Source organism: Podarcis erhardii, assembly GCF_964252035.2.
Source record: "Podarcis erhardii genome assembly, chromosome: 10".
NCBI classification, from domain to species: Eukaryota; Metazoa; Chordata; class Lepidosauria; order Squamata; family Lacertidae; genus Podarcis; species Podarcis erhardii.
In genome coordinates, this window is record NC_138500.1 from 41,850,821 (window position 1) to 41,877,329 (window position 26,509).

At 40.2% G+C, this 26,509-nt stretch overlaps 1 protein-coding gene across 1 annotated transcript in view; it reads right to left on the reverse strand.

Annotated features, from left to right (window-relative positions):
* OTOGL (otogelin like) overlaps positions 1-26,509 on the reverse strand; it is an 85,828-nt gene that overhangs the window by 56,244 nt on the left and 3,075 nt on the right. The window contains exons 4-23 of the mRNA XM_081879445.1: positions 24,376-24,442; positions 22,080-22,178; positions 20,824-20,978; positions 18,929-19,050; positions 17,826-18,031; positions 16,273-16,400; positions 15,349-15,455; positions 13,992-14,098; positions 12,749-12,874; positions 11,508-11,616; positions 11,268-11,314; positions 10,874-11,019; positions 9,679-9,805; positions 8,403-8,580; positions 7,323-7,447; positions 6,714-6,923; positions 4,573-4,738; positions 3,472-3,546; positions 1,856-1,908; positions 655-817 (exon numbers count right to left, since the gene is read on the reverse strand). Of these exons, the coding sequence (XP_081735571.1) occupies positions 655-817; positions 1,856-1,908; positions 3,472-3,546; positions 4,573-4,738; positions 6,714-6,923; positions 7,323-7,447; positions 8,403-8,580; positions 9,679-9,805; positions 10,874-11,019; positions 11,268-11,314; positions 11,508-11,616; positions 12,749-12,874; positions 13,992-14,098; positions 15,349-15,455; positions 16,273-16,400; positions 17,826-18,031; positions 18,929-19,050; positions 20,824-20,978; positions 22,080-22,178; positions 24,376-24,442 (2,516 nt within the window). The remainder of the gene's footprint in view (positions 1-654; positions 818-1,855; positions 1,909-3,471; positions 3,547-4,572; positions 4,739-6,713; positions 6,924-7,322; positions 7,448-8,402; positions 8,581-9,678; positions 9,806-10,873; positions 11,020-11,267; positions 11,315-11,507; positions 11,617-12,748; positions 12,875-13,991; positions 14,099-15,348; positions 15,456-16,272; positions 16,401-17,825; positions 18,032-18,928; positions 19,051-20,823; positions 20,979-22,079; positions 22,179-24,375; positions 24,443-26,509) is intronic.

Here is a 26,509-nt window from a genome sequence, read left to right on the forward strand (position 1 = left end):
ATCAGCGTAAGCTGATATACCAACTGTGCCCTGATCTGGACAGAGATAGCGTTGCTGCCATTAGCCATGCTTTTGTTATCACCTGCTTGGATTACTGTAATGTGCTATATGTGGGAATGCTTTTGAGAATTGCCTGGAAACTTCAGCTGTTCCAAATTAAAGCAAGATGGGACTGCTCATTCTGACCAGATCAGATCAATATTTTACCAGTATTCACTAGGGTCCGATACAAAGTGCTTGCTTTAACTATTAATGCACTGGGTGGCTTCAGGCCAGGTTACGACCTTCTCCAACAATTACCTACTTGGACCCAAAGATCCTCAGATGCAGGCTGCTAAGCAGAGAAGGGACGTTTTTGGCAGTGGCATCATGATTTGTACTGTGTGGTTGGTTTTGAACTGTCTCTCCTTGGTTGTCTTTTATATGGTTTTTAACTACCCAGAAGACATTGTTAATTGGGTAGTGTGCAAATAAATAAATAAAGTTCCAGTACTCTCTGATCTAAAGGAAACAAAAACCTATAAGCTCTAGTCCCTGAAACTTCTCACCATTTGAGAAGTTGAGAAACGTGCAACAGTATTAGCCAAAGAAAGAAAAATCAAATCCATAGATGCAATTTCCTTCTCCAGTACTCTAGATCTCAGAAGCACTTACCCAGGGGGACAAATGCAACCACTCACACACGGTGGAGATGGTGCACAGGTGAAGTTCATGGCAAGGTTTGCACAGGAAAGCTCACAATTTACTCCAGCAGATGGCAAGCCAGGCACATGAGACCGGCAGTCATAGTAGATCTTTTCTTCAGGGCACATGGGAGCTTCAAATTCAAAATGCAAAATACATGACATCAGCATATGCTTAACTATCCCTTGAAATCAAATACACTTTAAAGTACTTAATTTTTGCCGGTTCATGCCCTAATCTTTCAACACAATTCATCAACAACATATTCTGCTAACTACAAATGTAACACTTTCTTTACCCTTCAAGTGGTTAAAATTCTTTGGTCGTTTTGGCGCACATTTTCTGAATGGATACAATCTGAAAGCATTCAGGATTGCCAGAATTTTGCAAATCAGTCATGAATACAGACACTTGATATCTTAAGCTTTAAAGCAGCACTCATTTCAAGTGCTGATCAAAAACCCTCTTATGTGTCAAACTAAGTTTTTCATGTGACTGTTGCAGTATCAGTTTCTTCAAAACATGTTAAATTGTTGATGGATCTCTCTTAGCCAAGTTGGGATATGTGAAACCATACAATATTGTTACAGGAGGTTTAAATGTTGGAGTAATATGAATTATACTTCGCTTTTTATTTGATGAAGTTAGTAAAATGTTTTTTTATATTTCCTTGACAACCACTTACAATTAATTCTTACAAGTGTTAAGAGTTTTCAGAAATGTTACATCCATATAGAGAGTACCAAAGTAATTAACATATGCTGTACTTGTTCTCACTGAACATAACTGTGCAAATCCACCCTCACTGGTCCAAAACTCTGACTTTTATTGATGTTCTTTGATATAGGACAGGCTTCCTCAACCTCAGCGCTCCAGAGGTTTTTGGCCTACAACTCCCATGATTCCTAGCTAGCAGGAGCAGTGGTCAGGGATGCTGGGAAATGTAGTCTCAAAACATCTAGAGGGCCGAGGTTGAGGAAGCCTGATCTAGGTCAAAATGGGGATGAAAAAGAATGGCTATGCAGAACACTTTCAGGTGAGCAGGGATTCAAACCAGACTCAGATTAAACTCCCTTCCTTAGAACATGCAGTCCATGCATCTACAGCGGATAAAGTGACCAAAAAGCATTTGAGAACTCTTCTGCTCAAGAAGCTAAAGGAATTTTATTACCTGCAGGAACTTCAGCAGCTTCTGTGCATCTCATGGTTCCATTTAGACACTGGCTAGTCAGTGCACATAAAAAACACATCATAATAATTTAATACAAAAATACAGTTTTATATAGCAGAATAACATTGTTAGTCATATAATGCAACTAAATGCGGTATAACTTACAGATGCAATAAGCATGACATTCTAAACATCAAAAATATCTGACAGCTGAGGATAACATAGATGAGTTAGATGAATGATCAACTTGTACTTATTGCTTATTATACTAAGCATGCAAGGCTGCATTCACACAGCAGTTTATATCATTTTCATGACATTCCCCCCTAACTGTTAAGTTCTGCATTATAGTTGAGCTTTCACATGACATAAAACCTGCTTCTGGAATTATAGTGGAATAAGAGCTGGACCATAAGAAGGCTGATCGCCAAAGAATTGATGCTTTTGAATTATGGTGCTGGAGGAAACTCTTGAGAGTCCCATGGACTGCAAGAAGAACAAACCTATCCATTCTTAAGGAAATCAGCCCTGAGTGCTCACTGGAAGGACAGATCGTGAAGCTGAGGCTCCAATACTTTGGCCACCTCATGAGAAGAGAAGACTTCCTGGAAAAGACCCTGATGTTGGGAAAGATTGAGGGCACAAGGAGAAGGGGACGACAGAGGACGAGATGGTTGGACAGTGTTCTCGAAGCCACTAACATGAGTTTGACCAAACTGCGGGAGGCAGTGGAAGACAGGAGTGCCTGGTGTGCTCTGGTCCATGGGGTCACGAAGAGTCGGAAGAGTCTGAAGAAGTGTGCATGCACACAAAAGCTCATACCAATAACAAACTTAGTTGGTCTCTAAGGTGCTACTGGAAGGAATTTTTTTATTTTGTTACAACAACAACAGCAACAACAACAACAGTGCAAGCTGAGTGCTCTTTTCCATGTTATTTGCATCCAGAAAAATCCATTTGCAAAGTATTAAAAAATGAGTGCTAAACCTGCACTATATTCCATTATAGTTGAAAAATGGAATAAACTTCAATGTGAATGCAGCCTAAGTCTGATCAGCCTATCCTCTCCCTTAAGACAATGATCTCCAAGATCTGGGAGAATTTCTCCAAAACCCCACTGCTAATTGTGTTCATACTGCAGTCTCACAAGGCCATATTGGCATGTACGCAAACTGGGTAGAGAATGAAGTCTACACTTCCACAAGAAACATAAGCTAAATTCCTACTTCTGCACTTCGTACAATCACCATCATACATAGAAGAGGTCATGTGAATTGGTCCTCAATGCATCAAACAAGTAAAGCAGTTCAGAGTTTATAGAATAGTATGTATTGTTCCTTAATATATCACAGGTTTACTACACAGAAAGTTATGAAAACTCGACGAGGAGCATGCAAGACTAATTTGGGAAAAGGCTATTAAAATTAAAATTAAAATTAAATTAAATTAAATTAAAATTAAAATATAAGTAAAGCAGCTCCAGAAACAACTGGTCATGTACTGTACTGAGAACTGCACATCCAAAACAATATGTACAAGTGTCAGCTTGCAAATCTGTAAATTTGAATGAATTATTTAAAAAAAAAAAAAAAAAACCTCTTAGAGTTGGTTCTTACCATGAGCCTGATGGTGTGGGTAGAATTTCCCAAGGCTGAAAACTTCTGCCTTTATAGTGGCATCGGCAACTAACCCTAATAAAAGAAAGCTTATGAATTCAGTTATAATATAGTATTACAGAACAGAAGGTGGTGCATAATTCATACATCATATCCTAATTGTTACAATAGGCATATCCTTTGAAGTCATCACTGACTTGCTCATTAATATCAACAGTACAAATTTTCCTTCAGATTATACTAGATCTATAATATTTGATTTTCTGTGTGTGTATCCTTAAGTTCTAGAGAAAGGAGGTTTTCTTTCTGTTCTCTAGAATATTATTGGCATTAATACAACTAATGATTGGTGGTTCAGTCAAATGTTACTTGCATGCATGCTTGGGAAACTAACAGCCACTGAAATGTTGTTAAACTAAGAACTAGTTCAACTATAGGAATGTGTCTTTAGAGCAGACATGACAGACCCTGTGATTAGACAACATGAAATGTCCCGTCTCAGGGGAAAGATTTCAGTGTACATACCATGAAAAGGTAGCAACCTGTCGCTCAATTGATTATAGTTTTACCAAGCTGAGAGAAAGGTGCTTTGGTTTTCTGCCAAAATACCATGAACCTTCTGTGTGTGTACACACCATTCATTTAAAGCACAGTCAACCCTCCCCGCCCCCCCCCCCCCGCGCTTAAGAATCCTGGGAACTGTAGCTCTTTAGGGGATAAATTTCAGATAAAGCTCAAGATGATTTGCTGGTGGAGAATATGCTTTAAATGTATGGTGTGTTCAGAGCCAGAATGCAGAATAGCATAGATTTTGGCCCTCAGCAAGTATTAAGGGATAAGTTTTATTCATGCTCAGAACCTGGCTGAGTAAGGAATTTGAGGAAGCAATATTCTTCCAGGTTACGGTTGCTATTAGTTGCAGAGATGGGATTTGCCTGTCATCCACATTACATCAGTCAGTCTATAATAAGAAGATGAGGAAGTCCGTCCATTTCAAGTCTACAATTTGCACCAATAATGAGGAAAAATATTATGAAAGCTAGAACTAGGATGTGTTTGCTTTTAAAAAAAATACAATTAAATAAATTTAAAATGGCTTACATTGGCACACAAAAGTTGATAGATTCTTCAAAGTATTTTCCATCAGGGCAATTACATCCTTCAGCACAATCATGATCGCAGGCATCCAAAAATGAGAGGGAGGAACAGGAATGCTCACAGAAAGAGGAGCACTGGTGGTAGAACATACCACTTCTGCACATTAATGCTACAGATAAACAATGTATTGTTCGAATGTCAGAATGTCAGGCCCAGACATCAAGATGCACTGCTACACTTTAACAAAACCCACTTTCTCCTTAGCATTATTTATTAGATTTTTATCTGACCTTTCCTTCAAAAAAAACAGAAACAAAACAATAAAAGCAATAAAATGTAAACCTTAAACACACAAACACCAAATGAGTATCCACAAAACTAATAATGTCAAAGCTGCTGATAATGTATTTCTGTTCTCAAATGCCTAGGTGAACAGGACTGTTTTTTAATTCCTACAAACATTAATATGGAGTGGCTGTCTCAGTTGGCACTGCTCTGTGGTGGTTCCAGTCCTACTTGGATGCTTGTATTCAGAAGGTGGTGCCCAGCGAGTGGAACCTTCAGTTGGGGGTTCTGCAAGGTTTGATTTTATTCCTCATATTGTTAAACATCTACACAAGGCATAGGCAAACTCAGCCCTCCAGATGTTTTGGGACTACAACTACCATCATCCTTGACCACTGGTCCTGTTAGCTTGGGATGATGGGAGTTGTGGTCCAAAAACATCTGGAGGGCCAAATTGGCTTATGCCTGATCTACATGAAACCATTGAATGTGGTTATCCATAATTTTGGAGTATGTTTGTCAGCAATGTGCTGATGACATACTGCTCAAATACTCCTTTAAACCTGCAGGTGTGGCAGTGGACTGGTGCTAGATTGATATATTGTCTCAGTACTGCACTGGATGAGAGCCAATAACCTGAAGCTTAATTCAGACAAGAGGTGCTGTTAGTGGGTTGTTCTCTAGACTGGATAGATGGGATGAGGCCTGTTCTGGATGAGGTTACATTCCCTCTAAAGGAGCAGGTACATAGCTTGGAGTACTTCCGGGGCCATCACTGTCACTTGAGCCTCAGGAGGCCTCAGTGGTGTAGACTGCCTTCATCTGGTGGCTACACCTCTATCTGGACAGGAGTAGCCTTACATCTATTGTCTATGCTATAATAATAATAATAATAATAATAATAATAATAATAATAATAATAATAATAATTTATTTATTTATATCCCGCCTTCCCCAGCTGAAGCCAGGCTCAGAGCGACTAACAACAATAAAAGTAACACAGCATTCTAAAATCAATTGATTTTAAAATCAATTCAAAATCAGATTAATGGCAACCAGTGGACTAGAGTTCTGTGAGGATTACCAAACGAGGGGGTCAGACTGTGCCTTGGCCAGGTTACTTGCTCTGCTAACCTGCATTTGAAGACAGTTTGGAAACTGCAGCTAGTGCAGAATTTAGCAACCAGGTTGCTCACCAGGACAAGATGGTCTGAGCACACAACACCAATCCTTGCCTGACAGCCCTGTCTACCAATTAGTTTCTGGGCTCAATATGTCAAAGTGCTGGGTTTGACCTATAAAGCCTTATGTGGCTCAGGACCCTAATACATCAGTGACTACCTCCCCCTACCTTAACTGCCCCAAACACTGTAGTTGTCATCTGTTGCCAATGCTGTATATTTATTTCCAGCTATATATTATGGTCGGGGTTAATTGGCCAATAGTAAGATTCTAAATTTCAGGTGAAGATTGTAGAAGAGCATTTCAAACTTGCATGTAGTTTTTTCCCCCTTCTAAATATATAGATGCATCTGGCTGGTTTTGTGATGCATTAAATCACTTGCTTCTTAAAGAAAGGCTGGTAGATTCTCAGTGACCCCCCCCCCCCAGGACCAGGCTAGTACCTGTTCCATCTTACCGGCTTAATCAAGGAGCAGAGGAATTCAGACATTAAAGAACAGTCCAGATCTGCTTAATGTTCAGTATGGGGTTACTAATCCAGGCAGATTTGGAAACAAGCAGTCTGAGGGTTTGGAGGTTTTTTGGTTTTTTTGGTTTTTTTCTGTTTTGAAGAATGCATGTATCCTAGTAATGCTTCAGTTTAAAAAATAATAATAATTCACAGTTCAGTGACTCACCACAGTATGAGACATGAGATCTGAAGTCAACAGTAACTCCGTGCTTGCTGCATAGGTAAGTATAGTGTGCAAGAGCACTGCACAAACAGCTGCTCCCACATTTGCAAGCATCAAAGCGGCACCGCTGGTAGTATAATCCTGGGCTGATGTAGACATGACATGGAGCAAAGAGTTCTTGATTGAGGAGATCACACTGGGATGCATACCCAACTAAGGGAAAGCAACATTTGGCTCATAGCAGTACTCATACTATTTAAAGCACTCTGTGAAAAGTAAGTAGCCAAGTTTGATAACACTACACCAAAACTACAGGCTAGCCAAAACATAATGCATGCAAATATACATGCACAACCCTCATCCTACTGACCTTAATGAGCACCATTCCAGGAAGCTAGGTGTATATGCTAGCCATTGAAATCAATGGGGTTTAAACAAACAGGAGAGAGATTTGCCTTTACCAGAAAGATTGTTCTGAATCTAAATGGCAGATTAAAGAAACAGCTCAAAATCATCTGTAGGAGACAATAAAGTTGAGGCACAGGAAAAGAACTGGGATCTAAGAACGCTATTATGATAAATCTACATCAAAACCCCCAAGTAAAAGTGCACCATTTTGTTGGTTAATGTTACAAGGGTCAACCACGGGGATGTTGACGGGCACATGGCACGCTGATGAAACTTTCCATGCGTTGGCATGGAGCTGCGGGGTCCCTTCGATCATTCCTGCTGGAGATCTGAGGAGGAAAATGAGAGTGATTAGGCAGAAGAACCAGACAGGCCAAGAGAAAATGCCTGTCATTGGGAATAATCTATTTGCCCTGACATCACCTAGGGTAGGCAAATGGACTCCCTCCAGATGTGGAACTCCAAATCCCATCAGCTCCAGCCAGCATGTCTGCAGGGCAGGAATGATAGGAGGCATGCACAAGTGAAAGAGTGTGAGCATAGAAGGTGCTCACATGTCTGAAAATGTAATAGGGGGCTCTTTTTTCCTCACTGAAGTAACATTTGACCATTGGCTACCTGTAGTCTTCTGAGAACAGTTCAAGCTGCTAGGTTTGCCTTTTAAACTACATTGGTACCTCTGGTTAGGTACTTAATTCGTTCCGGGGGTCCGTTCTTAACCTGAAACTGTTCTTAACCTGAAGCACCACTTTAGCTAACGGGGCCTCCCGCTGCCGCTGTGCGATTTCTGTTCTCATCCTGAAGCAAAGTTCTTTCCCCGAGGTACTATTTCTGGGTTAGCGGAATCTGTACCCTGAAGCGTATGTAACCTGAATAGTATGTAACCCGAGGTACCACTGTATTTGAGAGCTACTTAAATAGGCTTATACATCTTGCCTGTTGCTCTGTTGTACTTTCAGGATCACCGGAGAGCATTTCCTTGATGCTTGCTAGTCACAACAAGGGTATACAGAATCATGTTGGGTTGCTTTTATACAGTTACGTAATTCAGTAGATTAGCCAAGCATAAACAATAGCCAGAAAAGTTCTAGTGACTGATCATTTGGGCTGACTGAGTAGCTAAGCTTTATCTAATAAAGTGTAGTGCTATATATTCTATATGTTGGTTAATACTTTGCATATCTGGATTTAATACACATCATTACTCAGGTTTTACATATGGGTTGAGTTTTGCTTATGGGCTAACTAAATGAATAATGAAGTAAGAGTAGAAATCAAACTTACAGAAAATCATCTCTCAAGTTTCCATTATATGTTCCACATAGACCCAAAGTTCTCCTTTTCCAAGCAGCACTGAGTTGAATATACACTCTCTCGCCATCTTTAGCAAACTGAATTCTTAAACCAAATTTAGTTTTCAGCTGCACAAACAATGAAGACAGATTCTGCACCTCAGCATACCCTACACGTAACAGAAGATGGGATAATTCCCCAAACAACGTTAAATCATTGTCCAGAGGTACGAGACTGCATTCTTTTGATAACACAAGCTAATATAGTATCAAAACAGAGAGATGTTATTTTTAACCTATAAGGACGAAACTGTAATTCCATCTTCATAATGTCAACTCTTTAAAAAATGATATTTTTTTTTAAAAAAAGAGCATTTTTTTATATAGAGAACTCTGCCGCTATTACTGTCTTCCATTTAACTAAAAGCAAACAAGCAAACAAAAAGAACTGAAAAGATGATGACCTTCTCCAAACCCCTTTGGAGCCTTCTCAAGGTGGGAAATTGAGAGGGATTGGGTGACAAGTTATCCAGGAGGGCTTTGTGGTTTATTCAGCCTCAAGTGACAGACACTTTAGATAGAATAGTCCCTTGCAGCTATTTTGTATATACCATATACAAGAGTGAAAGAAGTTTAAAATACTTCCAGAGAGGAGCCTCCTGACAAGGTGCCCAAAGCATGAGATATCAATTAACCGTGACAAGAGAAGCCTATAAAACGTGCTTCGTTTCGTATGTATTCTGTTTCACATACAGAACCTGAGGGATGTGGGCCAACTACCTAATTCGGTTCACATGATGAGTGAAATGTGTATGCTAATCATTCAAGGCCGAAAGCATAATATATCAATTAACTGTAACAAGATCAGGCTTAGGGCTATAAAACTTGCTTCGTTTCATGCGTTTTTGCTTTCACATATAGAATTCCAGAGATGTGGGCCAACTAGCTAATTCAAGTCACATGATAAATGAAGTCCTGTATACTAATCTATCAATGCCTTCAGTTATTTAATTTGGATGATTCCTCAGTTCCCAAACTGAAAAAGAGTTTTCTGGAGCTGGAAACCCTGATTCATATCAAATGATAACAGTTCATTTTTTAAAAAAAAAACAACCACACAATTATTTAACTCATCTTCTGTGCCAGGCATGAGAAAAAACACACAGAGAGACATTAATGTAAAAATTTGTATATTTTCATTGAAACAGATTGGCTAGAAAAGGAACAATAAGAACCTTAATAGAAGGGTATTGTAATAAATGTCTTACCATTTAGCTTCAAACCCTGATTGGAAGAGCTGTACTGAACTTCACCACCTCGGTTCAGAGTCACTTGCTTGTTCAAGTCATCTTCAAGAACTAGTGTTATAGACTGAATGCAGACATGATCAAGATTCTGATTGGGCCCAGGAAGGCAGGGCAACGGGGAGCACAAGGAAAGGAAAAATATAGACAAGTATTTCCTAAATTGCATTCCATTCATTTCATTCTATTTTGAGCAACATTCCATTTTTATTAGGCCGTCCTCCAAGGAAGAGGGCAATGTTCTTTTTCCTCCTGCTGCCCATTTCATCCTCTCAACAACCCTGAAAGTAACTTAAACTGAGAGGTAGTAACCAACCCAAGGTCACCTAGTGAGCTACATGGCTGAGTGGGAATTTGAACCCTGGTCTCCCCAATCTAGCATTCTATCCACTACACCAGGCCTAGAGGAAAAAGCTGCAATATACCATTAAAAAATAACTTTAGAGATAATAAATGAATTAATTATACTCATGGAATGCAGCAGCACCCTCTAGAGTTTTGTTGTACTACAACTCCCATCATTGACCACTGGCCATACTGGCTGGGGCTAATGGGAGTTATTAGCCCACAACATCTGGATGATGTCTTGTTGGCTAACCTTGAGCTACACATATTAAACTCAAAGAATGGTTTCATACATAAGAGGAAGAGACTGATGTTGCAGCATTCTGGATTTAACTAGCCAGCGGTTGAAATGCCCTATCGTTAATATTTTAATATTCTGTGAGCTCTCAGATTTATTGTTCCCCCCCCCCAAAAAAAAAAACCAAGAGAGCTTATAAAATATCAAATAAATATCTCAGTCAGTTTCAAAATGCCTCTTATCTGGCTGGCAGTATATCAAACCTGTTCAGCCCTGTCACCAAGAGCATTTATCTGCCTAAGACACCTGCTCAGACTGTAACCAAATATGTAGATGCTTGTGTAATCATGCGTGAATGAAAAGCTCTGTAGACTTAATCTCAGTAAAAGGCGCAATTGGCTTTACAAAAAGGCAATACTTACAACTGAAATGGAATCCAGGTTATGATCAGGTAGACACTCAATATTAAGAAAAAAGAATGATTTATTATTGCTAATCCTCTTAATTAATTAATTGGCTCCAATGGTGTAGTTATTTATATATCAGCATAGAATTTTATTTTAAGCATGACCTTACCTGGCCGCATGGAGTTTTCTGTACAGTAATTGTGAATTTGTCTTTCCCAGTGCCCTTCACCAGAATGTACTGACAAATCCCAAGGAAGGTATAATGGCGACCATCAAAAGTTGTGAAATGAGAATCACCAACGACTGAACATTCAGCTTAAGGCAAGAACAGTTAAATATTTAGTTGGATATCACCCACTGAACTCGATGGAACTGAGTTCTGAGTAGATGTATAAGATTTCACTGTTAGTGGTTAGAGAGGTTTACAATATATTTTGTATTAATTAGATTTCAACTGATGTGTCACTTTTAGTATTTTTACTTATTAAGATACCAACATTCAAATATATTAATACAAAGTAAACAAAAAATTATCTTACAAAAACAGAGAAAAAATAAATTACCTGGGCAATCATGTTCAGTGCAGTTCCAAATTCCACCAATACAAATACTAAAACAAAATAGACAATGTGTTAACAAAATAGAATGCTGGGAGAAAACATTGTAACCCTTTTGATATTTACTATATAAATGCAACTATAAAAACTCCCACAATAATAGCACAACAAGGCAAATGCTTTAAAGTAAGGTAATTAAAGGTATTCAGACACAAGACAGAGATAATAGAAGTAATGTCTACATACCAGTTACTACATTCTTGCTCAATTTTTGAGCCAACAGGAAATGCCGTCCCATGATAAACACATGGGCAATCAGAGAGGGAAATACAAGTTCCATTGTCCATTATGAGACCTAAGGTTATAAAAAAATACCATTTATGTTGTCACAATAAACACACACACACACACACACACACACATATATATATATATATATCCTGTCATTTACTATGTAGCAAAGATGTTCATCAGGTGAAGTTTAGGGAGGGATGTTGAAAAGGCCTTCTCTGGACTTGATGGTTTAAAACCATGTTTTCTCAACCATGGTTAGAATGCAAGAGTTTGATACTAAATGAAGCATTAATACTCAAATGTGGTTAAGGATTATATCAGCACTGCCATTTAATCCCTAACCACTGTTGAGGCTGATGACAGCATGAATACTGCGAGTATGGTTTAGGGGATTTTGTTGCTGTTGTTGATATTAATTTTTTGTATCCCTATTTTTAGATTTTATGATTTATGTGGAAATAGTTCAATTTGGTTATATGCTTTTGGGTTTTATTTTTTATGACTACTTTGGTTATGCTTGTGATTATGTAACTATGGAAAGGTGACATACAAATGAACTGATGATGGTGATGATAAGTAGCAATGGTAGTAAATAGAGAAAGAAGTCCACAACCTGTCAGTTTATTCCCTATCAATGAACCAGGATCAAGAGACTGCCATGATACATCTGCACCAATTCACAGCATATATGTACACGTCTAGAATAGACTATGGCCTAAAATTGAGAACTTCTGTACAGACAACAAAACCATCCTATTAAGTGACAACAAATACTGCTATAGTATTTGTAGCAGTAAAGAATGCTATTTGAGAGTTGTCAGTATTGGTCACTGACAACTCTCAAATAGCATTCTTTACTTGTATATCTATATCTGCCATTCACATGTTTGGTGAGCCTTCACATTGACCCAGAGTTGTAAAGTATTCAGTACCTTTTTAAAACAATACACAAAACAGTATATAGCAAGAATTGGGAAGGAAAAAAGATATATAGAAATGAACATACACTTTCCTGAGGTTCTGACTATCTTTACACAGAACTCTACAGGTTCTTCTGTACATACAACCTAGAAATCAATGGGAACTTCAGAAGATGCTGGTCAAAAGGAGTGTCCCCATTAAAACACACTTCTGTTGTGAGCAGAGTGGTTTTAACATTCAAATAAAGTAATTGGGAAAAGTAGCTTACTTACCATCAGGACAGTAGCATCCATCTAAGCAATGAAGATTACTGCCAAGACAATCTTTCTCAAAAGTGCAGGTTGGGGGACAACAGCTAATACAATCCCGATGGATAAAATTATCTTCACACTTATCATCTAAAATACAAGAAGTTCAAAACATTGCTATGATCCTGGTCATTGCATTTAGATAAGGAGGCATATTGCACAAACCCAGCAGATTAATGATCCTATGTTAGTTGTGCTCATCAACTTCAATGGGTCTACCTTGAGACTAGCATTGGATACTACCCACAAAGTATTGTTCTACAGTGTTTTAATAGTACTGTAACTAATTACTAGTATCCTAAATTTAGCATATGTTTCAAGTCCAAACATCTTCGAGTAGTTACATCTTCGAGTAGGACCTTCATAGGCACATTCATAGCAAGAGGAATCTGGAGTTGTAGACATGTACATTTATAGGAACCAGGAGTGTGTGTGTGAGAGTGAGAGAGTGAGAGAGTGAGAGAGTGAGAGAGTGAGAGAGAGAGAGAGAGAGAGAGAGAGAGAGAGAGAGAGAGAGAATGTAAATAACCCTGAAATCTAATATGAAAAATGGTGGTACATAAATATTTTACATAAATATTTATATGAATGTAATGTAGAATACACATCTGCTTTGACAGCATATTGAAACAGCTCTATTACCCTGACCAAGTAGTCAAAATCCAAAAATATGAAAGCAATTACTTAAAATTGTTCTTATTTCCACTCTGAATGGCTGCAATGTGCCATCCATACCATTGGGTTGCTGCAGTGGAAATTTCTCAGTGGTATTAGGTTGGTCCAACAAACATCTTTAACACTGATTGACACACCAAAGCTATTGTTTGGCTGACCTAATATTAAAGTACTAGGTAGAGGTAAAGGGACCCCTGACCGTTAAGTCCAGTTGTGGACGACTCTGGGGTTGCAGCGCTCATCTCACTTTACTGGCTGAGGGAGCCAGCGTTTGTCTGCAGACAGCTTCCGGGTCATGTGGCCAGCATGACAAAGCCGCTTCTGGCAAACCAGAGCAGTGCACAGAAACACCGTTTACCTTCCTGCCAGAGTGGTACCTGTTTATCTACTTGCACTTTGACATGCTTTCGAACTACTAGGTTGGCAGGAGCAGGGACCGAGCAACGGGAGCTCACCCCATCGCAGGGATTTGAACCGCCGACCTTCTGATCAGCAAGCCCTAGGCTCTGCAGTTTAGACCCACCAGACTTACTACATGCTGGAAAATCATCCCTCCAGTCTCGCACTGGGTAGCCTGCATGTGAACATGATCGAGCATACTCTGTCACCGCTCGGCAGTAAGTTTCATCATCGTCCTCTCTGAAAAGACAAAAACAAACCTTTACTGATTAAATCTGTAATCTTCAAACTATATGTGTAGGATTATCGTAACTTCGTAAGAAAATTGATATAATACAAGCTAGGATTCAGTTTTCAGCAATAACCCCTTCCTGCTACAGCAGGTGTCCCTCAATCCGCAGGAGTACATTTTCAGGACTCTTAGTGGGGTGCATAGGTGGCAAAGCCCTGCTCTGTGAACACAGGTCCATTATGTTCACAAAACAGAATACAGAAGTTGGAATCCGTGCCAAAGACACTGAAATGAAAATGAAATCTACCTTTCCGCAGATGTTCCAGCTTCTAGTAGTTTTATGTTTAATATAATGATCTATCACATGGTATGCGTGCTGGTGGCTTGAAATCCCTTATTTATAAAGTCACCATGTCAAACTCCATTATGCTGTTTCCTTACCCTCACTCTCCTCACCTTACCACAGATAATCCAATTAAATGAATCTCACCAACTACATGCCTTGGCATAGATAAACTGCCATTCTACAAGCTGCTTCCTGCAGTCCGCCACAGAGCAAGAATTCACTTTCACAAATAGCCCAAGCCTGGTTAATGAACCCACCCCCACCTGCAAAAAATAAAATAAAAAAATCTGAAAGTTTTCTGTACTTGTACCATCCTTAGTTTTCACAAATGTTCATTAGGAGAAATAAGTAATGATACCGGTGAAGAGATGTCAAAAAGGTTTGCTGGGCCTGGGCATAGAAACAAGCTTTATGGGCTAGATAGTGTTCATCTCAAACAAGAGTTGAGCATTAGAAATGCCCAAGCTAAAGTCCTTTGACAAGCTGGGAAAATGGGGCACCACTTAAACACTGCATTGTTTTGTGTTTATGGAGCTGCCCACAGAAAGTTTTTTATAGTTTTTGCAGTCCCCTAACAAATCAACAGAGATGTTGCTCTGCAGGAGGCTACTGTGAAGAGCTGTCCCTGTGAAAATTAAGTGTATCTGGCTTGGCTTCCAATGGAGCTACAGACAGTTTCTAGGTAAGTAAGTCAGCTTATTTCCTGGCTAAACTAATGGGAGATAATGGGGCAGGAAGTTTGCCTAGCTCTATTCTAGCTGACCTTGACATTTTGAACTGTTCCAGGTTCTTAAGAATAGAGAAAATCACTTACAAGGCAAAGAAACAACAATGGTGAAAACGCAACACACCACCCAAATGGGGACAATACAAAAAAGAAATGGGGCGGGGGGGAGCTTTTACTCTGCTTACCTACAAAGGTCATTCATACAGCTGGAAATATAGGGGTAAGGATCTATGCTTTGGTGGCAGCTGAGAAAAGGGAACTGCAAGAGTATTTGGCACTTGAAGTATATGTTCTGTGCAAAAAAAAGAATATAGCTGATTATTAATTCATGTATGTTTCATAAAATAAGCATGAACTCCCCCCCCCATCCCAAGGTCACTTTTTAACTCTCCCTGAGACCCGTACAATTTCTGCTATAACCCCTCTGTTGTCCTACATTGTGTTTCTAATGCTTGTCCCTTCCCAACTGTGTTGAATTGGCAAAATATCTCCCAGGTTCAGTGATAAAGAATGAGAGAACATTCCCCTGAGGAACTCTTCATTCTTTAAGAAACTATGAAAATTAAATCATAGTTTAATTTGGCAATAAAATGAACTCTAGTCTATGCCGTGTATGCACTCGCAGGAGAGCATGCCGAAAGTACAGCTCTTCTAACTTCCTCACATTTCTTTAAAATCAAAAAAGAATTAAGGCTCATCCCACACTGAACTGCTGATAATCAGATTAAACTTCTTGACCCAACCTATTTACCAGTGCCCATGGGCTGTATCCAGTGATCTCATCGCACTAGCATAAAGACTTCCACTGCGCAACTGGATTTCTCTCTTGTGACCCCTCCACAAATCAGTATTGGGGTTTCCCCTACCCCTAAGCATACATGAAGGTACATGATGCAAGCCTCCACACCCCACTCACACTGTCTCCTAACCCTCCTGAGAAGCTTTCAAGAAGCTGCAGGAGCATCAGAGAATGGCAAATTTCTATTCTGTGAGATTTCTGCTATTCAGTGCTCTCACTGGCCAAAGGCCAGTGCTCTTTTCTGGCCAAAGGCCAGAAAAACAAATATCCTAGAGGCCACTCTATAAAAACAGCAATCTAGTCAGCTTACCTCATAAGATTCTGTGTCAATGTAGCATGGACTAGGAAAATCAGAGGCAATAGCTACACAAGCTGCATCATCTGGAGTTTGCACAGACCAACTGTTAGCAAATTTAGCAATATCCTCCTTATAATCACCTATTAAACAACACAATTTCCCACAAGAGTAAATGACATGTGGCTAGCATCATATGAATACATATATTGTAGATCAGGCTTCCTCAAACTCGGCCCTCCAGATGTTTTGAGACTACAGTTCCCAACATCCCTGACCACTGGTCCTGCTTGCTAGGGATCATGGGAGTTGTAGACCTAAAACATCTGGAAGGCCGAGTTTGAGGAAGCCTGCTGTAGATAGTATTAAAATAGTCATCCATTTATGCATATAAATATTTCCTACATTTATCGGTCATGGGAATGATTGCAATTTCCAGACACCATGTGCTTGTCTGGAAGCACCCTTGACCTGAGCTCATTAAACCTTAAACCTTTGTAACATATCTCACACAACAAGGCATTTACGGCATACTGGTGGCCATGATAAAAAAAAAAAAAAACCACATGAGGTTGTATCCACAGAGTAGACTCATTGAAATGATTGGAGATGACTAACTTAGGTCCATTATTTTCACTTGGTCTACTCATAAGAAGAGCCTACTGGATCTGGCAAATGGTCCCTCTCGCTTAGTATCCTATTCTGATAGTGGCCAACCAGATGCGTGTAGGAAACCGGTAAGCAAGTTCCAGGCACAAGACCATGGTGAACAGTAACTGGGATTCAGAAGCATATACTGCCCCCAACTGTGGAGGCAGAACATAGTCAATATGGCCAGTAGCCATAGGTAGCCTTGTCCTTCAGGAATTTGTCTAATTCTCTTTAAAAGTCATCCAAGTTGGTAGTCATCACTGCCTCCACTCAGTTGGCTTCTGTCATCATATCTAGTTTGCTCTGAATTATGGGTACACCGCAGAGCTGATATGAAAGCATCTTGTTATCACTCGGCAAAGCATCAGTGGCTCCCAACTGAGAGACAACCAGCATGAATCTCATGTCTGCAATAAACTTACTAGATGACCTTATGCAAGTCAGTCTCTCAACATCGGCCCCCTATGTTGTAATACAAGGCTAACACCACTGACCTTCCTTCCAAGGTTATTGTAAGGATTGCAGCAAGAAAAAATGATATTGTGTACTTTGAACATGCATAAGCATTATATAAACGTATTGACATTTTGCCCCAAACAAAACTTGAAAAAAAAGGATAACTACAGTTCACAATACAGTGGTACCTCCGGTTGCGCATGGGATCATTCCGGAGCTCCGGCTGGATCCCAAGGTGTTCATATCTGGAGGTGCTGCTTCTGTGCATGCACGTGCATGGCAAAACTCAAAAAAATACTTCCAGGTTTGCCATGCACCTATCCCAAAGGATACGTAACCGGAGGTGAATGTATGTAGAGGTACCACTGTACAATATCCTTGCAGTGTTGCCTTACACTTGTAAGAGGCTAGAATACATGAGGGTTGCATTCACAAATTATCTGACTCGGCTATCTGCTTACTATTTTGTATTACAAGATCGTCCGATGAGTTGCTGTTATAGTTTCCACACAAGCCACATGTTTTCCCCTGGTGTTCTTCAGTCAGTTTGATGTAAATCCCGGAGCTTCCATCCCAAGCTAGGGAAAAGCCAAAGGTAGTTTTCACCAGAATATAATCTGCTAATCTTTCAATGAAAACATTTCCAATTGTTTGGGGCAATCTCAATCTGGGGAAGCAAAAGAAGTTTCACTTCAAAAAGTGCAAATCAAGTGCATTTCATGTTGTCTTTTTACACATTTGATACATAAAACCATACAATAAAAACTATATAAAAAATTAAAATCAGAAATCCACTATTATAGGATATTTCCTTAATTGTCAACATATACCTGGCAGCACTGAAGGTTTTCAACAGACCTTGGTTTACTGTGCTGTGAGGCCTTGCTCACAGCACAGTAAACCATAGTTTACAATGAATGTGCTGATCTCAACCACTTTACTCATCCAAATTCTCACTCTCACATAGGAGTAGCAAACTATGGTCCTTGGCTTAGTGTTACATCCAAACCAGTGGTTGTGGTTTGTTTCACTCCCAACAAAGCATGATATAAAGCCAAGATTTGTTCTTGGCTTACTGATTGTAGTTTGAATAAAACAAAGCACAATTTTCAGTTCAGACCTAATGTTAAGGCAGGAATCATGGCTTTTTTTCTCCTGCATGCGACTGAAGAGGAGCAAAGGGAATGAGATTGGTGCATTCACAGCAAACCATTAACTACAGCTTTCAGTAGTTCACAAACTGGGCCACTGTACAATCAAAATGTACCGTTGAAATTCTTGATTTTAATTATACTTTCTACATCATTCAAACATAAATTATCACTTTAGATAAATTAATGTGAACTCATATTATTCCCCATATTGATTTAATGACATTAGAGTGGGGCAGGGGGAAGGCAATGTTTTTATACTCCAAATCAATCTTTATTTCCTACATCAAAGTTTTTTTCACACTGGACCTGTAATAGAGCTGTATTAGGGTACATTATTTCCCTAAGCGTTATCGCAATACTTTATATCTGATTTTAAAACATCTTTAGATAAAAACTTCTGGACTGTTTACCTGATCCTGCCCTTTCTTACTTCATGCCGCAATATGATTATTTCCTCCTGATTTGCAAAGAACAAGCTGATTGACCGCAAACAAGAATACACTGAACCAACACAACTTGGGCTGTTGTTAATCTTAAAGGGAGAGAAATAGATTTACATGAGTAACAAATACATTATTTTACCCAGTATCTGCAAGCAGCTCACCTTGTTTTCCAAAAAAGACCAAGAACTGGGACCAATAATACGGTACTTTGGGCAATTTTAACTCATGTGCATCTAACTACTCATTTTCCGTGCCTATTTCATAATTTGGGTTTTCATCTTTTAATATTTGTCTGTTGTTATAATTGTTCTCTCAGCTTTATATACATTATAAAATGAAATAAGAATAATAAACTTTACCCCAAATAATACTTTGGGCAGCTTTTTACCCCATATTTTTTTGTACAAATATCCAAGTACAAAATACAAATGCATCATTCCAGCTACATCACAATGCAGCTGAAGAATCGTACCTCTACTTCTATGGACTTTAGAGGAAAACTTATGTCACAAGCATGTGATCTGTCTTCTGCCTCTTTCCCTTAATTGTGAGGAATCCTTTTGGGTCTCATGTCTAAACACAGGTACCATAAACATTTGTGTCAGAACTAAGGATGGGTGAATCTATCAGTTTTGGTTTCTCTCATTTTCCAATCTAAAATTCAGTTCCCCATTATTTCCACATCAGTTTGCCTTTTTTTCAAGTCTTCGTGTAAATACATGAGCATTTGACTGCATATTTCCTCTAATATAGAGTAAAAAGGTAAAGGACCCCAGGGATGGTTAAGTCCTGTCAAAGGTGACTGTGAGGTGTGGCACTCATCTCAGTTCAGACTGAGGGAGCTAGCGTTTGTCCACAGACAGCTTTCCAGGTCATGTGTCCAGCATGCCTAAACCACTTCTGGTGCAACAGAACACCGTGACGGAAGTCAGAGTGCACGGAAATGCCATTTACCTTATTTTATTATATTTTTAAATTTTCTTTCTGCTTTATATTTCTAATAAAAATCTCAAAGAGGCTTACAGCATACTAAATCAATAAAACAATAGCCGGGCGATATTCCTCTGGCCTCATGAGGAGCCTCTTTTGTGGGGCTGGTGGGTGTGGCCCCGCACCCTAGGTCAGGTGGAAAGGGCTTTCCCACCGCAGTGGTATCTATTTATCTACTTGCACTGGTATGTGTTCAAACTGCTAGGTTGGTAGAAGCAGGGACAAAGCAACGGGAGCTTACCCTGTTGAGGGGTTCGAACTGCTGACCTTCTGATTGGCAAGCCCAAGAGGCTCAGACATTTAGACCACAGCACCACCCGCATCCTCCTCTAATATACACATGCCTATGTGCAATTTTGCTTAATATACACACGTTTGCATAACTATTTCCTGTAATGTAACACATTTTTATGTTGTTTCCACTAATATATTCATTTCAACGCATGCTTTACTCTTGTATAAGCATTTTTATACCCAGGACTCAGCTGGGGAACTGCATTGCACAATTCAGCACACTGCGAATTTTTAAGGATGGTTGGTTTTTGCTTCATGTGTTGCTTTGGAAAGCGTAAATTAGGTAGCTTTGGTAATCAAATCAAATTTTCCCGCATCCCTGGTCAGAACTCAGAAGCACAAATACCATGAATAGGAAATCAGACATAGAAGCATACATGTTTCTCTCTTAAACCTGGGCATCAACACCAGCTATGGGTGTATGGGTTGTCTTGAAAAGCAGATATACATATTTCAATTAAAAACATTACTGTCTGTGCAGAGCAACTACAGAGGAGTTAAAGAAAGTGGAAAGAAATGTTGTACTTATTTTTTTATTCTGTTTTTACTTCCTTCTCAAGCCAAATTCCCAGTCTTACCCACACAGTGTACTGAGGCTCTGGATCACTGCAGTCTTTCACAAAAATGTATGAACAGTTTCCCGGGAAGTAATAATAGATGCCGTCAAATGTTTCAAAGTGATGCTGACCCCATGATTTGCAAATGCCATCTCTGTCTTTGCCAGCGTTTGGAACTAGAAAGAGCAAAGTGTTGGTTTGCAGGTGCAGTAAAAGAAGCCCATGTCGCCCATTTCAAATATATTCATCATATCAGTTTATATATATATTTACACACACACACACACACTAAAAATTCAGATTATAAATGGAATGATCTAAGAGATGCCTGTCACATGTAGGCCAGATTATTTGGATCACTATCAAAAAAATCAGTTCACATTCACGTTGGCATCACATGAACAGCTTGAGTATTTTCTGAAAAGACAGAGCTATTGCAGAGAAAGGAACCCAGGAAAGTTCCTCCAATATGTGTGGTTCCTTCACTTGCATTCAAATTTGGTTTGCAACCAGAGAACATGAACTCAAGATGGAGCAAAAAATAAAAAATACTGTAGAATAGAGAAGAATATCACAGATGCAACATCTCTCATTGCAGTGTGGAAGAGAAGGAAAATAGCACACAGGCTGAATGTTGCTCAACTTCAGAGCTCTTAAAGAGAGGGGATAAAATTGTAAGTGCTTGCATTGAAACCCCATTATTCTTGTTCAGTAGTTAAAAGTACTATTAATTTCACTGAGATTCGTGGCAGACTCACATGGGTAGACAGCTACTTTCCATGCAGTCATGTGGAGGCTGGCTCATGCAACAATTTACTCAAATGTAGTGGCTTACCATGCAGATTCAGCCATCTTCAGCACAGGCTGTTTGCGATGGTACAGGGTCAGTTCCTGTATCCATTCGTCACTGACTCTGTACAGAAACTCCAGGTGGCTGAATATAACCCAGTGTAAACCGGTCTTTTAGTGAAAGTTCCATGCAATTAAACTGGGATCTAGCATTTGATTAGGTTTATTTATTATTTTTCTAAAAAAATGTATACCCTGCTTTTCACCTCATCTGGGTCTCAAAGTAGCTTACAAAGAATAAAAATGTGCAATCCAAAAAAAATAATAATGTTAAAATAGTGATATGTGTGACACTTTTACAATTCGCTTCCACAAACTGTTGGAAGCAAATTGCAAAAGCATTGTATGCATTACTGTTTTAACAAACAAGGTTGTAACATCTCACCTTAATATGAAATTCAGCTCCTTAATATCTTCCTGGAACTTACCAATTTGGCACCGTTCACCCTGTGCCTGGAAAGTCTCACAGTCACATATTCCGGCCTCTGTGCAAACTGCTCCATTAAGGCATTCTTGAGGGCAAGAACCTGCACAGCAGAAACAGCCAGATATCAACAAGCACACAAACTACATGAACATCCTGCATAGTTTGGATAAAAGTTTACCCATATTAAAGAAAACTGTACCAGCTTTTATACTGTATAAGACATAAAGCCCAAATTATTTTTTCTTTGGTACAGTGGTACCTCAGGTTACATACGCTTCAGGTTTCAGACTCCGCTAACCCAGAAATAATGCTTCAGGTTAAGAACTTTGCTTCAGGATGAGAACAGAAATTGTGCTCCAGCAGCGTTAAAAGGATCACCCCATATAGGCTTGCCATACATCAGGAAAATTCCTGACATGTCCTGATTTTTGGATGTAAAATAGCCTTGGGGGGAAATGTGGCCGAACTGACAAAACGTCAGGGAAAACCTGGATGGTGCAGCCCAGGTATTATAATTTCTTACAGACATTGCTAAACTACAACTTGGGAATAAACACCACTGAAGCTAATAGGATGCACTTTTGAGTAAGCACATGTAGAATTGCAGTGTATGAGTGTGGAATGGGAAAACCCTTGTTCAAATCTTTCTCAAGCAGGGATTCACATGGTGGCCTTAAAGTATCCCACTTTTCTCTCAGCTTCAGTGCCCGTCTCCAAAATCCCCATCATAATGGTGGAAATAGTACTGGCATACATTACAGGGCAGTTGTAATCATCACTGGGATGCTAGTGACTGCTGATGTTTTTGGATGGTGCCATGGCCTTTTTGGTGAAGATACTGAGATACTGGACACTTGAAATACACTATAAAATCTCATGTTGTTACATATTAAATAAGGAATTTAAGAGTGCATTTAGCCATTTGATTCCATTTATGAACTACTTCCCATTAAAATATCTTGAAACAATCATACAGTAATGACCGCTCCCCGCCTAAAACGGGGGGCGCCCTTTGCGTGGACGCGCGCAGCCCCTAGATCTGGAGCGGCCCAACAGCATAGGCTTGGCTTTGCCTTCCCTCAGGTGGGATACCTGGAGGTCTCCGCCTACCTCAGTCAGTTGTCCAATCCCACCTGGGGGAAGCGTTGCCAAGGAGACCAGGCCAGGTAGGGGAGGGATTACCTGCCCACACAATAGAGGGAGGATCTTACCTGGTAATCCTCACTTGGCTCCAGAGCTTCTCCCACCCTACCCACCCTCAGTTAATGTCTTATTTTGCAGGTTAACTTTTCTTCACAGGTTTTGCAGGTTAACTTTTCTTCACAGGTATGCGGGCGCTGCTACGTTAAGGTCGCTGTTAAAGGGCCGGAAAGGAATTTCCCTGCATTGGCAGGTTTTGCCTTTCCCGTAGCAAAACGTCACAACTTTGGCGGTATCAGGCCTTGGGCGGAATCCTTTAGTCCATCTTCCTCTTTGCGGCGGCGATACCAGGGTTCCCCGTTAAAGGGGTTTCTGAAGGGAGGCTTTGACCGTACGCCGAAAGGTCGTCATTGCTCTCCCCTGCGGCGGCGGCGTAATGGGGGCGGCTATCTCTGCTTGAACATATGTTCTCCAGAGCCGGCCCATCCCCCCCCACACACACACACTGGATAACCCTGATGCTCCCTAGGTCCCCGGCTGGGGACTGGGGAGGGAGAACGCCCAATGCCTGAGCCAAGGTCTACCCACTTTTGAAATTTAATAAAGTTGTGGCCAATTTAATCCCATAGCACGTTGTCTTGAGTCGTTATTCCACATGACGGGGGGGACCGCGCGGGATCTGGGGACTCCGCCTGTCCACGCAAAAACATCAGTAATCGAAAACAATTTTAGAATTCTATGTATAACAACAGTTTTTATTTTAAAAAATCATATGTAAAAACAATTTCAAATTCAATATGGAAGCATAGTAGATTACCAACTGTTGATGCCCTCCACCCATGAAATATTGGCTTGGTCAGGGAGCAGGAGAAACACAGTAAATACTTAAACAATGAAAAGTCTTTTTCAGTGCATGGTGAGGACAAACAGGTTGCAGCAACTAATGTATAGAATTGTTGCTATGTTTGCTGGATCCTTGATTTTGGCCAGTGGTTTCACAGGACCGCTTTCAATCCTCTATGTAATAATGTAATAAACTCTAGAAAATCAAATAGTATATCAGCATTCATGATTAGAATTACTGGCAATGATTATTGTATGGAACATTTCACAAATGTCTTTTCAAAGAGGCATCATAGTAATGATATGGTACTGACCTCCTGATGAATTCTGAGCCTGAGAAAAGGCCTCATGTATGTGAGCCCCAGAAGAAACTGCAGCAGTCTAAGAGGGAAAGACAAAGACAAAAGCAAATCGTGCTAGTTTAATTAAAGCCCTTGGAAGTACAAAACCAATGTTTCTGATAATGGTGCAAAAGAAAATTATGACAATTAAACTAAATTATCCTGAATTTGCACTCGAGCCAAAAAGCCTTGATAACTCAAACACTAGATATGTTGCACAAACAGCAAGCTAACAGACGTGGGCACTACTTAAAATTCATATAAGTCATACATTACAATTTTAACTGCATTCCATATCTGAAATGTACAGTTTAAATGTACTGCCATATTGTGTCATTTGTTTCTACCACTGATGTTTCTTAAAAGCCACCAGACTGCAGTTAACACATTCACCAAAGGTGGGAAAGTTGTATTTCTAGTGAAGCAGGAGCTGTACACCAGTACACATGTGAAGCAGGTGATATGCACATATAGATTATGGACATTGTGCAATTCTTCCCTTACTTTTTTGATCATATGGGTTGGTTCTTTGCACATAAAGCTGCTACCATGATGGGACAACCTTCCTTTCTTGGAGAATTTGCTTGTTAATTGTGGTAGGTGTTTCCTCACCGGGAGTTAATGTTAAAACTGTAGATGTTTCTTTAGGGTGTTTTGAATGGGAGATGCTCTTTCGGCAAATTTAGGTTAATAGCACTGGTCCCGGGACATCCCACTGCTCAGGAAAATGGAAGCACATAACAATGCCATTAGTGGTGAGATGACCTTTTATTTGAGAGAAACTAACTTGATATGCCTGAACTAAAACAGAGGAAGCTGCAGAAACATTCTTAACTCTAATAATAATAATAATAATAATAATAATGGTAAATGACCCCTGGATGGTTAGGTCCAGTCAAAGGCTGCGGCGCTCATCTCGCTTTCAGGCCGAGGGAGCCGGCGTTTGTCCACAGACAGCTTTCCAGGTCATGTGGCCAGCATGACTAAACCGCTTCTGGCACAACGGAACAGCGTGATGGAAACCAGAGCACATGGAAATGCCATTTACCTTCCCGTCGCAGCAGTACCTATTCATCTACTTGCACTGGCGTGCTTTTGAACTGCTAGGTCGGCAGAAGCTGGGACAGAGCAATAGGAGCTCACCCCGCTGTGGGGATCCAAACCACCCACTTTCTGATTGGCGAGCCCAAGAAGCTCAGTGGTATGTATCGAAACAGCAACTGAAGGCATCCCAATAGTCAAAATAGTATCTTGGAGCAAGGACGGAGGCCTTGGAACAGCTAAGGCATTTGGTTGAAACGAACATGGAGCAGAGAACCCAGCAGCAAATTAAGACAACAAAGCAGCTTAATGAGCATCTTAAGGCAAGTCTGAAGGAGGATCTCAGAACTGGCATGAATGTCTCCCAAGTGTAAGGTCTGGACTCTCAGTGCTGGGACCTGAAAGGCCTCCTTGTTCAACAGGTATTGGTTCAGAGCTGACCCAAAAACCCAGTTCTCTACTCCAGTCCCATCTAAAAGAACTGTGCATTAGGGATGGGGAATATTTTCTGCCAGGGGAACATTTTCCCTTCTGGGCAACCTTCTCACGGCCACATTGCACTAGTGGACAGGGTTAAAGGCAAAAGTGGGTACAGCAATTAATATAAAATTTATCTTAGTGCAGTAGGCTGGTTTCAATGCACACAGACACACCTCTCTACCCTCCATCCAGAGCAGCTGGGTGAAACCATTTTGGGGTCTAATGCAGGGGCACCAAGGGGTGTGGCCTGGGAAGAGTTCCAAGGACCAGGTACTGAAACCTGGAGGGCTGCATTTGGTCCCAGGCCAGAGGCTCCCCAACCCTGCTGTACATTAAAACCGACATTGAAACTGGTATATTAGAAAACTAGTCTGCAGAGATCTCCAATGTAGTGAGGCACTGAAGCAGGGAGAGCACTTTTCACAAGTAAGCAACTCTGTCCTGGGAACCTATTGTAGAGCGGAGCAGAAGCTGTCACAATAACAGCACCGTCTGAAAAACAGCTCATCTACTGTTTCGGGATCTTGCCTTTTGCCAAGCACTAGCAAAATTCCCAGTCTCTTTGTTTGCTCTCACAAAAGAGATA